At 33.0% G+C, this 18944-nt stretch overlaps 1 protein-coding gene across 1 annotated transcript; it reads left to right on the top strand.

Annotated features, from left to right (window-relative positions):
- The first annotated feature begins 15021 nt into the window (after positions 1 to 15021).
- On the top strand, positions 15022 to 17888 carry LOC113689078 (S-norcoclaurine synthase 1-like). The gene is made up of 4 exons (XM_027206909.2): positions 15022 to 15439; positions 15616 to 15860; positions 17016 to 17340; positions 17486 to 17888. The coding sequence occupies exons 1-4, from the start codon at positions 15182 to 15184 to the stop codon at positions 17729 to 17731; spliced, it is 1074 nt and encodes a 357-aa protein (XP_027062710.1). The 5' UTR covers positions 15022 to 15181; the 3' UTR covers positions 17732 to 17888.
- Positions 17889 to 18944: the final 1056 nt, after the last annotated feature.

Raw genomic sequence — 18944 nt, 5'->3', positions numbered from 1 at the left:
TGACAAAATCAAGAATCTGAAAAAAATAAATAGGATATCTATCTGCGTCAAAAATGGATCAAATATTTGTTAAGCTTGAAAAATAAAACATTCCATTATATACAAGGTTTGAGCAATATTAATGCATAAAAGTCTCCAACAATGAGTTCAATAATCAAACACAAGCCTCAAATTTCTTCTAAATGGGCGGGGGAAGAGAGGACGTTTGGAGAAGACAATTCTAAATTGGTTAATTGAGTTTGGTAAGTTACCCAATTATACCCATTTATTAAATGGATATTATTGGATAATTTATTTATACCCATATGTAAAAACTTAAGATACCCATATCCAACTATTCATGGGCGAGTATGGATAAATTTGACTAAATGAATTCGTTTGCCACCTATAGTTAAGTGTTTTGAAGCTATGATTATTAAATTCCACCTAATGGTTATTATTATATATTTGATCACAATAGGAAATGACGTTTGCACCCTCTCCTCTTGATATAAATGAAAGAAAATATCAATATTACCTAAAATTAGGACTGTCAATAGGGTTGGGCCAGCCCGAACTCTGCTCATTTGGCCCGACAGAAAGCCCGATGAGCCCGATCATTTAGTGAGCTGGTCTGAGCTTGAGCCTAAAAATTAGGCCCGAATTAAAATGTGAGCCGAGCTTGGGCTTTATTAGGCTCAAATCCGATATAGGCCCGGCCCTTTAGTTACCTATATATATAATATTTATATTTTGATATTATGTATAATTATATATCGAAATATATTATTACTAAATACTAAATATATATATAAATTACAAAACACAAAAATACATTTAATGACTCTTTCATGAGCTTTCTTGATAGCCAATATTAGTAATGCATAACTAAATCTTTAATTTTTCTTATTGGTTGAGTAAATTTTTGTACTGGCATAATATTGGTTGATTTTTTTTTTGGTCTACAAACACAAAAATCATCAAACATATTTGGATTTAAATCACAAGATTATAAAAAAAGTTTCAACTTTTAAAGATGTATGGCTTATGATCGCATGTTTTATTACTATTTTTCATGCATTTTGAACGGATTAAATATAAATATTGTTGAAAAATTTTTTGGTTTATATACTTTTTAAGAACTATTATTTGTTCATGTTTAGTGTTAATATTATAGTCTTGTAAATATTAAATTAGTTTTACAACTTAATAGTTATAGTAATTATATTAAGAAAATTAAGGAGTAATAAGTGAGCTTGGGCTAAGCCCGATTAAGGTTCACAACCCGAATATTATGTAAGTTGAGTATGAACTTCACATTTATGAATCCGAAACTCATAACCCGAATCCCGAAAATGTTTCAAATTAAATGAGTTGAGTTTGAACTCATCAAAGTCAGGCTCATTAGGCCCGATTGACAGGCCTACCTAAAATGCATATCAAAATTTTAGCTTGAAATGGATATCTTTACTGGGAGAAGTTCAGTTCATTATTCTAGTGTTTGGCTCATGTGCCAAAGTGGTCCTAAATGTTTTGATCAAAATAAATATGGTCCCAAAAATTTCTCCTTTTTTCAAATTGAGGACAGTAGACAATAATTAAGTAATTCTTATGGTCAAAATCAATTTAATAATAAACTGATAGGCTGTTGCGATAATGCTATTCAAGCCACCCTGCGCAGATTGGGCTGAACACTAGCTGATCAGAATGAGTTCTGCATCTTTTTGGGCTCCACAATATTTGATGAGAACATGAACCCGTCATGGGAATTTTTTTTTTGGGCCAGCTCCAGTCGTAATTATCGAAGAGGGTACTTCCCCATAATTCCCTAATGGGTGGCCACCCGAGGAGTTATCATGGTCTTGACTAGTCACAGGAGGGGAAAGACCCTCCACCCTCACCCTCCTGTGATCGTAGGGGTACCTTTATGAAATAGGTATCCTGGCTCTCCTTTGCGGCTTCCTGGTGAGTGGGATTTTACTTGACAATTTGACAAGTTTAAAGTATTTTGATGCATTTAGAAACTCCTTGACCTTAAAAGCAAGTGCAAGTTGGAATCCTCCTGTCCAATTTGGAAGACTTGGATTAGGTTCTTGGAATCTTGGCCTTCAATTTCCTAGCTCCAATTGCAAAAAAAAAAAAAAAAAAAAAAACCTTCAGTATTTGAACTTGACCTCCACAGGAATTTCAAATACTATCCCTCCTTGGTTATTCAACTCAGCAACAGGAGTCATATCTCTTTCTCATAATCAACTTCATAGTAAGAGTTCAAATTTCTTTGAAATTATTAAAAGATTATATATGTACTATAGTCAAACAGATTCAGTAGCCCACTAGCACAATTAATTTCTCATTGTCTCATACAATTAGACCTTTCGAACTATTTGTTTTCAGGAGATATTTCTCACTTTTTTTGTGAAGTCAAGAATAGAAAACTAGGTCTTATAGTTCTGGATCTTAAAAAGAATTCTATCAGCAGAAATTCCTGATTGTTGGATGAATTACCGAAGCACAACATACATCAGTTTGAAGAGCAGTAACTTCATTGGAAGCATTCCAAGGTCATTGTTTTCTTTGGAATATCTGTCTCATTTGGACTTGGGCAGAAACAGCCTCACTGGTTCGATACCTTCGACTTTGTAAATCATAAAGAAATTTGCTTGACATACGTTCCTAGTCAATAATATTGGTGTCTGGCTTGGCTATGAGGCCATTCTTTCACAAGGATTTGGAACTATACAAGAGATTTGCCAAGCAATTTGATGTTTGATCCTATGCGTAAGTAAGATGGACATCAGGAGTGGTTTTGTGCACTTCTGGTGGATGGAATTACAGTTATGTGCGTATTTATTTGGTCATGTTGCAATCCCAAATCTTTGATAGAGAATTTTGTGGTTCGATACAAATTTTAAGTCATTTTTGCAATCCCAAATCTCTGATAGGAATTTTTACACGTGGTACCATTTTTTATTCTTAACACGATCTTGAGATAGTCTCATCTACCATCCAAAAAGTGAACCCTTATATCAGTTCCAATGCAATGTAAGCATGCAATAGATATTTTGCATCATGAACAAACATTTTTAATCGAGAAACCATTAACCAGTTATTAACCATCAAAAGTTGTAGACAATTCTGGTTTTCATACTATAAGACAAAAAAAATTGATTTCTCAACCATGAACTAATTTGTACAACCGATATAATCATGCAAACAATTTTTGAAGTTAGAAAATTGTAATTAAATACAAAAAATTCATGACCATTACAGTAATAAAATTTTTTTTTTAGCTCAACTCTTGAAAATGATTAAATAGAATGGCATAACTATTTAATAAAAAATATTCTACAAGGATTATTAACCCAAGGATTATTCCATTGCTGATATGCTATCTAAGCTGAGGCTTCCAACCGAGTTGTTTTGTACCTCGCAAGATCAGCTTCCTGGAAGGATTCGTGCAGCTCTAAGCCTTGATAGTCGAGAGTTTTGCTATGTACGCAGGCAAGTGGACAAAGGGTAGTCTCTCAGTGATCGGGGGATTTAACGGTTTGTGTATTCGAACTTGTTATAATGTTGCTGGTTCTTAATAAAATTTGGGGCTGGCATCCCTACCCGTAGCGCGGGTCTTGCTTAAAAAAAAAAACCCAAGGATTATTAACTTCTGCATTTGTTGATCTACAGATAAGAAAACATAAATTTTGTTGTCTAATTTTTTTTAGATTTTATTTTTATATCTTGAATGTAATTTGTCGGAACTCAAAAGCACACCATATTCATGATGGAGACAAATAAAACCTTAATGTGTTTTTACAATTTAAAATCTATCAAAATCCTCCCCTTCTGAGCATATTGAGAATGGAATGGAGGTTTAATCGGCAATTTTTAGATTATCATGCTTTGGTTGTGGTATATTCTCAACCCAGCTTGATGATGATTCTGTCTTAAAAAGACGGTAGTTTTTACCTATCATACCTCAGATTTAGTGGATAGCATCCTGTTGCTGTTTGGGAACCTAAATAGTGACTTTTTGAGCAAAATTGGTGCAGCATTTTAGTTCACAATCATAACTGCCAACCACGATATTACAAGTACTCCCATGAGTGGGACTGCTGTTGTTTTTGAAGGACATAAACATAGAACTCTACAAGTACAATTTCACCTATATAAATATTGAAGTGATGTCATCTCAACAAGAGCTTGAGTATGCTTTTGTAGATGATTGTGAAATTAGGATTAGCATGTGGCTAAAATAGTTCTAATTAAAGTTCATATTAACCTCTTCAAAAAAGAAGACAATCGTTAATTGTGTTGTGTTTTGGTTTTTGACATATAAGAGTTATAGTTTAATTTAAGAACGCTCACATCTAACTCCATTCAAAATTTAAGTCACCTACACCCGTTGGAAGTTTAGATCAAGATATACTTCTAATTATGCTTAATATTCTTCGGTTAAAGTTGTACCATTGAAGACTCCATGGGTTAAGATGCATAAATTTTGCAAATTAGTGGGGGTTTATTGAGTTGTTTGCAAAAACTATGCAAATCTGTCAAAGTGGATGTTCGTGGCCCAAACTAAATGTTTTGAAGTCCGAACTGTGTCAAGATTTAACGTAGGCGTAGCTCTCTAGACATTATGATCCGTTTGGACTCAAATGTTCTGTCATTCCAAGTCGGGTACTTGTAACCATTATTATCCACTATCTAAAACATAAAAATAACTCTTCAAACACCTCTTTTAACATCTATAATGAGGATTCAATCAGAATTGAAGTACGGTTTTTACACTTTGTTTTGAGAAATCAAGAGAATAGTTTTATTACATCCTGTAGAAGATTGCCTTTAGTGTTGGAGCAAATTCATCATAAGTAGAGGTGTCAAAATGGGTGATTTAGACGGGTTGAAATGGGTAATGGGTATAAGTGAATCAACTCATTTATACCCATTTAATTTGGTGGATATAAATGGGTAAGTTAAAAAATGAGTTGGGTAACCCAATTACCTATTTGTAACCCATTTATTTTAACTTTTTGTAAAATCATTTAAATTAATTTTTGCAAACTAAATTATTAATTTATACCATCCTTGGCACCGATCATTAGTTTTAAATATTTACTTATAATTCTCAATAAGTCTGATTACCAATTTTTTTCCCATCCATGCTCTATATCACAAAATCACATACTATTTAATAATTGAACAAATAGAATATAAAAATTTGAACTTAGTACTAGGAGTCCAGAAGTTGATATGCAAAAGGATGATTCCTAAATTATCCCTGTTTGGATTAGATTCCCTGGTTTGAAGTTGCATTATTACTTCTCTGGTTCCCTTAGCAAACTAGCTAGTTTTGTGGCTAGGCCATTGTATACAAATCAGTTCACTACATCACAAACAAGGGTTGCATGTGCTCATGCATATGTAGAATGAGATATTAATGCTTTGAGGCCTTCTATCATTCTATTTGTTAATGAATTCGGCGAGGAAGATAATAAGCTAGTTGAGTATTGATAGGTGTCGAAATTATTCAATAATAAATTTCTACTCATGAAAATATATAATTGAATATAATGATAAGTAGGGTCATCTCCATAGGGATTAGGGAAAATTTGTTTTCTTCCAAGTGAGAATTAAATGGGGCTTTGGAAAATTAAAATAAATAATCACCATAAATAAAAACAACCAAATAGAAGAGAGTTAAAATTAAATCAATAATAAGCAAGTTCTAGCCAAGGAGAAACTTCAGAAGTGGTTCATACAATTGTTTATTGATGCAATAATTATTTTATATATTCATTAACAAACAGGTTATAATTGCCAAACAGGTGATGCTAATCAACTTTTTCTTACCGTGTCGATAGTTAAGGTATGCCCGTTAACTATTTCTCTAATCAAGAAATAACCCTAGGTATGCCTGTAGGATTTAATTTCTTAGTTGCATTAAAAACTAGAAAAGCCCTGTTCTAATCAATAAACACACTACGAGGGTTTATTTAAATTAGATCATATGTTTCTCTAACATGAAACCAATCATGCTAGTTATCACTAATTTAACACAATTTAACAATTACAAATTTAACTGTCTTAACTGGCAATAGATTGTTAGGTTGAATTAAATATAGGGCCCTCGATATTCAAATTAAATAACAAAGCAACCATGAGAAATTAAATCAGAAAATTTACAAATAGTAACGAATAAAAGAATAGATAAAAACAATTAGATCTCACAGTTGTAATTGAACCAAATCCTTTATTATCCTTGATTAGAATAAGAAAATTAGTTGCTCTTCATTGGGAAAAATCCATGCAAATTCCTTGATAAAAGTTGCAAACACCATTCGTCAATTAGAAAACAAAAGAAAAAAGAAGAAAGGCTCGTTGTTTCTTTGGTGCCAAGACTAATAGCCAATTTTCCCCGAAACAAAAGATGTCTCTCTTCTCCTACTTTGTTGCTACTCATCAATTGTTAAAAAGGAAAATTAAAATCCTACTCCTTATAGGAAAAGAGTATCTATTTCCTAACTAACCACCGATACCTATTAATAAGGACTAACGTCTGCACCTTTTTGCCAAGATACAATTAGAAGTTGAATTGGAATAGGCAACTTCTTTGTCAGCTGGAATCCCGCTTCTTCGGACTTGGGTACCTGACTCAGGCACACCCATGTGGAACAAGCTAAGAGTCTTCTGCCGAAAATATCTTTTCATTTAATCCTTTTTCACACTTTTTCATTCCAAATTCCTACAATCAACATCAATTGCCAAATATGGGTATAATCAATCCAATAATGCAATATTTGGCCAAAGTAACAAAAAAATATTAGCAATTTCATTAACCAATATACATTCTATCAAGTATGAATGGATCCTAGCCAGTTGTGCCCACTGTTAAGTGTTTTGGGCATACTTCAAATAAATGTCCATGTCACTCTTGGGTGGTTAATAAATGGATTCCCAAAGTTTAGCAAGAAAAATTGCCTACCCAACTAGAACAAGTGCAATATGAGGTTTAACAATTTGTTGTCGATGAAGTGATGCAGGTGATAGAGGATGTAGAGGACTCTGATGGTGTTATGGTTGATAATGCTAAATCCAATAGTTTGTTGAAAACCTATGTCTCAGTAGTGCAAGAATGATTGTGAAATAATTTCTACTAATTATTAGTGCATAACTCTACCTATTAATAGTAGCATTGTGATTGATCTACCCATTGAGAATAGATTCTCATCCCTAACAACTACAATGGAGGTGCAAACTAGTGAGATACCTAAAACTACTAGAGTGCAAAACAGAGGCACGAGGTAAAGGGAAGAATATCCTTCAATTATTATGAAAATTGTCTACTAGAACATAAGAGGTCTTAATAGACCTATTAAACAATTAGTTATAAGAAAGTTGGTGTCTGATTTGCATATAGATATTATAGGAGTAGTTGAAAATAAAGTGAAAATGCAGAACATAGATAGTGTTCTGAATACTTGGTTTCCTGGATAGAGATACATTTGTAATGTTACTACTGCAATTATTGCTAGAGTGTTATTTTGCTGGAATGAGATGAATGTGCATTGTTAGCCCCTTGTATTGTATCAACAGGCTATTTCTTGTTTGGTTCAAACTATAAAGTATATGGATCCTTTTGTAATAACCATGGTGTATGGTATGAACAAACTAGAGAATAGAAAGCCTTTATGGCAGCATTTGCTAGAAGTTAAACAACAAATTGGAGAGAATCGTTGGATTATTACGGGAGATTTTAATACTATTAGACATATAGAGCAAAGGCATGGTAGTTCTGATTATGATTTTAATACAATAAATGATTTGATAATTACATTGAAGCGTTGGTTGTTGTAGAATTTCCTAGTAAAAAAGTGTATTACACCTAGTGCAATCTTAGAGATAATGGGGTGAGGATTTATAATAAGACTGATAAGTTGTTGGTAAATGATTAGTGGTTTTCTTCTGTTCCAGTTGTGGAAGTTGAACTTTTACATCTCAGCGTATCGAATCATTCCTGCATTGATGTGAACTTTGGAGCTAAATGTTTCAAATTTCTTAGTTTTTGGTTGAAGCATGATCAGTATAGCAGTATTCAGGAGGAGCAATGGTTTACCAGATTCAGGGAAATCCTATTAAGAAAGCATGTAAAAAGTTAACATATATGAAGATGGCCCTAAAAGCATTGAACAAGGAGTACTATAGTTCTATCAGTGCTAAGAGTTACAAAGAAAAAGTTACAATTGGACTATATGTAAATTGCTTTGCAGACTGACCCTCTGAACTCTGATTTGAATTTGGAAGGAAGTATGTTGCATTGGTACTTGCAAAAAAGCAATTCTTCTAAGACAAATCAAGAGTTCAATGGTTGAATATAGGAGATCGAAATACAACTTTCTTTCACAGAAAAGGTCAAGGCCATATGGCTAAGAATAGGATTGTGTCCTTGTGTACAGATTTAGGAGAAAGTGTGGACGACTATGAGAAAGTCAAGGAAATTGCTATGCAGTATTATCAAATGCTATTTAGTAAGGTTGAATCCTTTACTTTAGAAAAAGCTGAAGACTGAACAAAGTACTTCTACCATCTATCTATGAAGAGCACAAATTGATGTTACAGGCTCTAGTAATTGAAGTTGAAATTAAGAAGGCTATTTTTGAGATGAAGAATTGTAAGGCTCTTAGTCTTGATGGGTTTACTGTGGAATTTTTTAGAGGTGGTTGGGAGATTTTAGGGCAAGATGTCATTGATGCATCGAAATATTGTTTTGACCAGAATTATATGTATTTTCCTCTAAATAGTACTTCTGTCACTATAATACCAAAGATCAAGGATGTTGCTTTTATGAAAGACTTTATGCCTATTTCCTGCTACAACACCTTGTATAAATGCCTATCTGCTGTATTAGCCGCTCGGTTGAAACAAGTGCTACCAGGTGTAATTTGTATAACATAAAATGCAAATAGATTCCTGATAGCATTCTTCTGATGCATGAACTTGTAAGGGGATATCATAGAAAGGGGGGAAATCCAAGGGCAGTGGTGAAAGTTGATTTAATGAAGGCCTATGACACAGTTGAGTGCCATGCTGTCTATGGGTTGTCCTTAAAAGTTTGTGCATTGGATAGTAAGTGTGTTACTACTGCACAATTTTCTATCAATAATATGAATGGGGCTTTGGTTGGTTTCTTTCATAGTGAAAGAGGATTGAGGCAAGGAAACCCTATCTCCTCATACTTATTCCTAATTACTATGGAAGTATTTTTTGGATTACTGAAGTTGTGCATTGCTGAGAGAGGATTTGATTTTCATCCTCAATTCTTGGATTTGTAATTTTCCCATATTGCATTTGCAGATAATTTGTTTTTAAAATCTATAGCTACTGAGCATTCTTTTTTTATGGTCAAGGACACTGTTGTCGAATTTGGAAGTTTATCTGGTTTGATGCCTAATCTTCGTAAGAGTAGTGTATCTGTAGCTAGTGTGAGTGATGAAGTGGGACAATAGCTGTGTAACATATTGGAGATGCCAAGTGATGAACTACCAGTTAAATACTTATGTCTACCTCTTATTTCAACAAAACTCAACTACAAGCATTGCCAACCTGTTTTTATAAAGATTCAGCACAAGATACAAAGTTAGACAGGAAAACATCTTACCTATAGAGGTTGGTTGCAGCTAATCTTATCTATTCTTAGTGGTATTTGCCTTATTGGACTAGTGTTTTTATACTACCTAAAGCAATACTCAAAAGGCTTGATAGCATGTTACCCTTATTTCTATAGTCTGGTGAAATTAAATCACACTATGCAGCAAAAGTAAAGTGGAAAGATGTCTACAAACTAGAGAAGAATGGTGGACTAGGAGTGCAAAACATAGCCAATTGGAACAAGTGTTTAAACTTTAAGCGCAGATGAAATCTAAGTAAAAAAAAAAGATACTTTATGGGTTAGATGGCTATATTCTATGATGTTGAAAGGACATAGTCTATGGGAAGTAAAAACTACTATTGGTTGTTCATGGTGTTGGAGAAAGTTACAATTTAGCCATCTTGCTCAGCCATGAATTAAAATAAGTATTGGTGATGGTAAGAGCAATTTTTTCTAGTTTGACAATTGACATGCACTTGGGCCTTTGTATTTAAGATATCTTGAATCTTTATAGAAGAATTTCGGGTTGTTTGTTACCTCTAAAGTAAGTGATTCGGTAAAGGATGGAAGGTGGTCCTAGCCTAAAGGAAGGAAGTTGAATGCAAGAGTTCAGGACTTTCAAGAGTCTACTCCTAATTCTATGTTGCAGCAAATGAATAGAGAGGATCTTATGAAGTGGACCGCATGTGGTTCAGGTGTCTATTCTATTAAATCTGCTTTGAAGAAACTTTATCAGGCAGATAGTAAAGTGATATGGCATTCCTTGGTTTGGGAAAAAGGTTTTGTTCCCAAGTATGCATTTATTCTGTAGTTGATGTTACAGCAAACGTTGATAACTAAAGATAGACTTATCAAGTGGGGTGTGACTAATATACTTTCTAGATGTGTGTTACGTGATCAAGGGGTTGAATTTGTTAGACATCTATTTTTCAAGTGTTCCTTCTCCAGGTGCATGTGGGATAAAGTGCAAAGATTGTGCTTGCTACATAGGGGATGCTTACCCTGAGAACAAGAAGTAGATTGGTGGTGTCACTATGGTAGTTCATACTCCTTTGCTACTAAGATTAGAAGGCTATCTCTAGCTGTCACTGTTTGATGTCTTTGGTAGGAGAGGAATAGAAGGATTTTTCAACATGTACCTACAAGTACTAGATAAGTCCTTACAGCTATCACTAGAGTGGTCCAAATGGTGGTTGTTTCGTAGCCTAAAGCTCCACAAACTCAAGAGAATGGCAGCTGATGATTGAATGGGGGTTGTCTATGGAGTGTCTAATGTAATAGTTGCAGTAATAGCTATAGAGAGACAAATTTGTGTATAGTGTTGATCACTAAAGCATCTTAGATGTAGGAGGAGTTTTTTTTCCTTCTTGTACAGCAGGATTGCATATCAATAAAATAGTTTATTTTTGCCTATAGAAAAAATCAATAGTTGCAAGCCAAAGAAGACTTGACAAACTAATCTATATCTCCTTATCAAACTGTAAAAATGTTTCCATTGGAATATATTTGGATGGCCTTCTGCTTCAAATGACAACATTGGTATGAGATATGCATCATGATTGAGTAGCATAAGCCATCAGGGTAGGAGTTCATTTTCGATTAGACTATTTAGAAGAACAGTGCCATATTGAGCTGTTGTAGGTTCGTGATAAAGTTATATTGAGCTGTTGTAGATTATTTCACTGTGGTTATAATTTTGGGCATGCCTCGCACTTCTGCGAGCTGTACAACTAGTTATACTTCTAATACATAACTTTATTTGAACTATAATTGCATAAATTATTGCAATACTTCTAAACATATGTTTGAAATTATTTTAGTTAAAAATTATGATTAAAATAGCTAGTGAAGGTTAAGTATGAATATTAGATGCTTTTATGAATTTTGAAAAAAGAATTAGGTAGGGCTAAATCCGCAACTTCTAAATCTAAATCCACACTCTTATAACCAAATTCACCAACAAAACCCATAGCATTTATGAGGCTTGGGAGAAATTTTTCAATAAAAAATTATTTTATGATGAAAAGAGATGGTGTTAATTTGAATTTAAAATTTACATCCTTATGAATGGTCCTAAAATTTCTGACATTTTTTTCGTTCACTTTGATGGCATTTATTTTTTTCCTCTTATTTGGTGGTGAGAATGTTTTTATCTCTTTTTATCATGTAAGAGGATAGAAGAGAATTTTTTTTAAAAAAATTGTGTTAAGAAAATATTTTTACCTTTGGGATATTGCACTTCAAAGTTGACAAATAAAGTATAATTTTAGAAAAAACTAGCGGATCAATAATTTAGATGATGGTATCAAATAATTTTAATTAATTAAAATTTGTAATTAATTTTTTAAACATTTCTTGTTGCATAAAAGACAAGTTTTTGCATTGAAAAAAGTTTCTACTGAACTCTTATGGGCTTTATTGTCATCTAATCTAGGGGTGTGGATTTAGACTAAGGGGATGTGAATTTAGAATCATTTGAAGGAATTTAGTTTTTCTTTTGTGTCTCCCCTTCATATTAGAACCTAATTTCCAATGATAAGTGATTAATTATTATGACATTCATGTAAGTGAGTAAATTTATTGCATATTCTAAATAATTTTATACAATAAATATTTCATTTCAAACTTAATTGATAATCTATTAAAATGTAAACAGAAAGAAAGAAAGAAAATATATGTTAGATTATTACATACAGTATATTTTGCTCAAAATTTAAAGAGATATTTAATTGGGTGTTTAACAATTAATATAAGTGAAAGAAAGGGGAAAAGTCATGATCAATTAATTATTCATAGTGCAAAATGATAAGCAAATGAAGTATGCCCAATTTGAGACCAATTATAAATCCAAAAGAGAAGAAAGACATGAGAAATAGTAGCATAAACAAATAAAATAAAGAAAATGAAAAAGAAGTTTGATTAGAATTCGTAACACACGTCTAAAATAACTTGGATCTAATTCATCTTTTACATAGTTGTCATGAATCCAATGATGATAGTGTATACACCGTCAGTGTAGGAAAAATTAATCCATACTTAAAACTTAAGAAACTATAATAATTCAAACTCTAAATCATAGTTAGTAAACCTGGCCCGGTGAGGAACCCGGTAAAAGAAGTGGGTCAACAGGTTACTGGTTCAACCAGTGGGTGAGTAGTCCAACCAGTGGGTCACTAAATATACTTAAATATTATAATTCATAATTATTAATATGGTTGAAATTATAATAAACTATGTCATAGTATATACTCAGTTAGTCCACCAAATTCTTATACGAATTAACAAAATCTAAATTTAATTAGTAATCCACCAAATTTCAAGTATAAAATTTTATCTAAGTATAGTTATCTAGTTTATTTACGAATTTTAAGTGCAAAAAGTTATTAAGAATAATATTTGTCTTTAAAATGAATTGTGTAATATGCTATTTTTTAAATCTATTCATAACTTATAGAATTTGGGGAATAATAAAATTTTATTAAAAGATTCTAAAAAAATTTTGTTTTGAAGAAATAAAATAAGAATAAAGGTCTAATATATAATGTAGAAGGGCAAAACAAGCACCAAATGACTTTGTTGGTTCAGTGTTGAGCGCGCTTCATTCTTGTGGCCGAGGTTCGATTCTCCATTGCAACATCTTCTAAAAATTTTTAACACAACAACCGGGTTCTTACAAAACCGTCCTGTTCAACCGAGTTGACCGGTTGAACCGCTGGTTCGTTGACAAGTCAACGGGTTTCTTGTACAAACGATCCAATTAACAACCCAGCCTGGTTTCATGACCGGTTCACTGGATTGACCGATTGAACTGTCGGGCCGGGTCGGGTTTAATAACTATGCTCTAAATAGTGGGGACAAAAATGCAAAGTCAAAACTATTGGCTAAGCTAAATTGATTTTGACCATGAGAATTATTGAATTATTATCTATTGTCCTAAATTTGAAAAAAGGAGAAATTTTGGTGACCAAATTTATTTTGATCAAAACATTAAAACCACTTTGGCACATGAGCCAAACATTAGAACAATGAACTGAACTTCTCCGAATAAAGATAGAGTAAATCTTATATACACTGACAGTGTATACATTATCACCGTTTGATTCATGACAACAATGCAAAATTTGAATTTAAGCCAAACATTAGAACAATGAACTGAACTTCTCCGAATAAAGATAGAGTAAATCTTATATACACCGACAGTGTATACATTATCACCGTTTGATTCATGACATGTGTGCAAAAGTTGAATTTTAAATTCAAATTTTGCATTGTTGTCATTCATCCAACGTTGACAGTGTATACACTGTCAGTATAAGAAAAATTAATCCATAAAGATATTCATTTCAAGTTTACAGTTTGATATGCATTTTAGGTAATATTGACTTTTTCTGTTATTTATATCAAGAGCAAAGGGTGCAAACGTCATTTCCTATTGTGATCAAATATATAATAATAACCAGTAGGTGGAATCTAATAATCATAGCTTCAAAACTCTGGTAAATCCAATAACTATAGGTGGCAAACAAACTTATTTAGTTAAATTTATTCATACCTGTTTATGAATAGCTGGACATGGGTAATATTAACTATCTTAATATTACCTTATATTTAGAAAATTTTGTTAAATGCATTTGTTATTTTTGCTGTCCACCTCATCATTGTTATTTGATTTTTGTATTAAAAAAATTAAGTACCGCAATGTTCATGGATAATTGGTATTGGACTCTATCAACTATTCTTGGTAGTCCACTTAATAAGTGAAAGGGGATGACTATGAATTGTAAAATGGCCGTGTATGCTGAATTATTGGACTAATGAACTAATTAATTATGTCATATGCTGCTGAGGGTAATTCTTCAATTGGTTTGGATACGAAAACTAGAAATGAAATCACATGACAATATGTTAATTCTTACGTCTCTTTGAAGAATTTGGTTAAAGTTTGATGAAAATAAAATTCAAATATCCAGCCTAATGCTTGATAAAATGTCAATCGACTAGTCTTCAGAAATTCCAATGATTAGCATGGCAAAGCTTGCAAAGCAAAACTTCATAGGCTTGTAAAGATTGTTGTGAGGTAATGTGTTCTTTTCTCAATTTTCATCCGACCTGAATAATGATTAATGGAATTTCAACCAATAAACTTTCTCCATTTTGGTCTTAAATTGGTTGCATGTTCAAAGAGTCAGAGGTTGTTAGTGGCTTATAAATTGTCCTTTTAGTCACTCTCACAGTATCGGCCAAAACAAAAAAAAAAAAAAAAAAAAATAGCATAGTAAGTATCACAAGAGGTTGGATTGGTATCTGATACATCATCGAGCAGGTAATAGAGAATCATGAGGTTTCCAACATTAAAAAGTCATGGGACATTGAATTGGGTACAGAAAGACGCACGCATAATAGTTTTTTACTTGCTAAAATGAGACGATTTCAAGTATAAGAATCGGAAAGGAGGCATAGTTTAGAGTCCAAAATAGAAGTATAGAATTAAGGCAAAGATCGAACAAACAACAAAAGCACTAGGGGAGTCGTGATTGACATCTGGGACATTATTGATCAATGGGAACTGAGGTAGCCAAAAATGGACCTGACCTTGGTTCTCTCCCTGTGGAGAATGTGCAAGAACTAGCTTCTAATTGCTCCAAAGAAATCCCACATCGATATATTCAGCCTGAACTGATCCTTGATGAAATTTCAACCGATGAGTCTACACAGGTTCCAGTGATTGATATGGAGAATCTTGCAACTAGTCATTCAGAATACCAAAATGAGATGGCAAAACTTCATCAGGCTTGTAAAGAGTTTGGTTTCTTTCAGGTAAATTCAAGAAAATTCTGTATACTACCTTATCAGTTAAGTTAATCACAGACTTTTGCCAGGCACAATTTCCTTGTATGAAAGTTTTCCTCGTTTAGAATAACTTGCAATACTTAGATATTGAGATTAATTCCCCTTGCAAATTAATTATCGATCCATGACTAATCCTGCAACAGTTAGTCAACCATGGCGCCTCAATGGTAATCAAGAAAATGAAGGTGGTGACAGAGGATTTCTTCAAGCTGCCATTAGAGCAGAAAATGGCCTGTGCACAAGTACCAAACCATATTGAAGGCTATGGTCAAACATTTGTTGTATCAGAGGAACAAAAGCTGGACTGGGGGGACATGCTTTTCCTCTTTCCATTGTCAGTTTCTCAAAGAAACATGAGATTCTGGCCTAATTCTCCAACATCTTTTAGGTAAACCATTAATAATACACATTATCACAATTTTCTCCCACTATTGCAGAAAACTTATCTTACTCTATTATCGGCCGTGGAGACCTTGGCCTTGTGATTAAGATTGAATATCAAAGAATTAGAGGTCATGGGTTGCACTCTCCTCTTCCCCCTCCTTGTTTTTTAAACTCAACCCCATCCCCGCTACCGAAAAGAAAAACAAGTTACTGCTCTATAATCAGCCTCTTCAATAGCCTAATCAATCTTGATGGCTAGTCTGTTTGTCAAGGTCCTTTCTGCTTTGATAGTCTCCCATAATTCATGGGAATTTATCCTCTATGTGTGCACAATTATGTTGGTTTTGGGCTAAAATAATCATATAAGTAACAATAATTTCTCCAATTAAATTCAACAAGGAAATTAACAAAAATTCTCGTACTTCAATATTGTATAAAAAAATGCAAATAATTTGTACCAATAATGTTTGTTTGGTATGGGTTGAGGCATGTATTAGGTAACTCTCTTTAAGATCTAATACTTCTACAAAGTATCTTCCGGTGTAATAAGTTTCAGTAGGTAGCCTCCAGAATACAGCAGTACAGTTTTTTCCACTATAATCCACTCTTATTTATGCCAATAGAATAACATAGAAACCTACCTGTCCTGTACTTTGCCCCATATAATACTCTAGTAACACATTTATGTATTATATTTGTGGTAGTAAAAAAATATTAAAAGAATCCCTTTATAGGGGATAGACTTAAAAAATTATATATACGATAGAAGCAAGTAATCTATTGCTAGAACTTCTATTTATAGGTTTGGAAAATAAGAGTTATAAATAGGTAAATTAAATTAGACATCATACAAATTTCAGTTACAAAACATAATGATTTATTTTAACTGTGTAATGGTTAAATTCACATTCATATTATGACCGTTATAGCCGTTACCCATTTATGTAACGTAAAAACTCAAATAATTCACTTTTTTAATATTTGTATTCTTCATCAAAATACCCCCACAATATAAAACAGAAGACTCTTTTTTCTTTACTATGAAGCATCTTTTGCTTCCATTAGAAAGCCACAAAGCACTTTTGAAGTGACAAAAAGCCAAAAAATTGTATGCAAAACTTTCATCACAATGCTAACTGCAATTTTCTGATGATATCAGATCAACCTTGGATGAATACTCACTTCAAATTCACAAGGTTTGCATGAGCCTCTTCAAACTTATCGAGGCGAATCTTGGGCTGGAGCCAGGCAAACTATGCAGCATTTATCAGGACGGCATACAAGGAATAAGAATGAATTACTATCCACCCTGCAGACAAGCAGACAAAGTTTTCGGTGCCTCTCCCCACTCTGATGGTACAGGACTGACCTTATTAGTTCAAGTCAATGATGTTCAAGGCCTGCAAATCAAGAAAAGCAATACATGGGTGCCTATTAAACCCATTCCTGGAGCAATTATAGTCAACATTGGTGATATGATGGAGGTACCTAACCACAAAAAGATAATAACTCAGTAAATGAATAGATAAAGACAGAACAACTGGAAAAAAAAAAGTTAAAGAGTGCTTCTGAAGAACATCTATAACTTGCTTATCAGTTCATGCTGCTTTTATTTTTGGTGGAATGCAGATAATGAGTAATGGGGAATATAGAAGCATAGAGCATAGAGCTGTTGTGGATTTCCAGAAACAAAGGCTGTCAATTGCTGCATTTCATAATGCAAATTTGACAGCAAAAATCGGTCCTCTACCAGAGCTTGTCAAAGAAAATGGAACACAATACAAGACAATAGGATTGCTGGAGTTTTTCGGACTGATTCCAAGCTCCAAACTTGACGGCAAAAGCCCACTGGATCGCCTGAGAATAGACAACTGAAAGAATTAGTTGAAGATTTTGTTTCACTTACAATATTATTGTGCCTTTTTATCTTCATGACAATAAAAAATGTATATCAATAGGGCCATTAGATGTAGTGGCTCATAAATTGTCCCTTTGGTACCAGCCAATACAAAAAATGGAAGTTTCAACAAAAGGAAGATGTTTTCCTTTTAACGTGCACCCAAAAATTTGAAGATTCTATCGTTTCACATGAATTTTTATTTATTTTAAGCAACTAGTAAAAGTTGATTGACGTGGTAAGAAATATATTAGACAAAGAAAGGCAGAGCCTATGCAATGTTATTGTATGTTAGAAAAGGAAGCTTCAAGACAAAATTAACTTGTAATAACCCGGATGTTAAGCTGCTGACCAAGTAATATTTTTAGTGAAAAGTAACGGGTTCAAAATGCTTAATAACAAATTATTGGTAACATCTTACATGTACTATCTGTCAATCAATACTCCAGAATTATTGACTCTTGACTACTAGAACTCTCAAATCTATCATTATCTTATCTCTTTATCTCTATATTATAGGTATTTCTACTCTTCTTACATTTTAAACACTTTTACAACTATTTTAGGTATTTCTACTCTTCTTACTATTATTTTATATATGTTTTACAACGTTGTCATTGTCACACGAGGCATGACACTCGGTCTGTTATATAATCTGTATTTATCTATTAAATTCTACAAAACAAAGAAAAGATAGAGGATTTCCCAAACTTAACCAATAATAATATCAGAAACCAGCCGGCTTGACAAAAATATGTCCTTCAAGATGACGATATCGTTTTTTCAGAGTTCAATTGACTGCAAAAAACAATTAGGGTTCGAGCAACGGCCAATGCAACTTGATTTAACTCGTTGATTGTCTCAAAAAAAAAAAACTCGTTGATTAAAAATTTTAGTTTCTTTTTTTTTTTTTGGCAAAATAGCTTGAGTTATTTGGGCACGTCAATGCAGGTCGCAACCGATATCAAATGCTAATTGGCCTCAACAGTCGGTCTCAAAGGAGAATTTGTACTACATAGTGACATTAATAACGAACTAGATATCAATTACCGTTAAGGAATACAACAAAAATTTTGATACAACTATTTAAGTCTTTGCACAAGAATGCAACAATTACACTAGTAGTGTAAAATCATTCCACTTATTTTTTTTTTATCCAACAATGTCTTGATTAAGAAAAGTTATGAGCAA

Source organism: Coffea arabica, chromosome 5c (assembly GCF_036785885.1).
Source record: "Coffea arabica cultivar ET-39 chromosome 5c, Coffea Arabica ET-39 HiFi, whole genome shotgun sequence".
Classification (NCBI taxonomy): Eukaryota; Viridiplantae; Streptophyta; class Magnoliopsida; order Gentianales; family Rubiaceae; genus Coffea; species Coffea arabica.
This window is presented reverse-complemented; position numbering and strand designations above follow the sequence as displayed.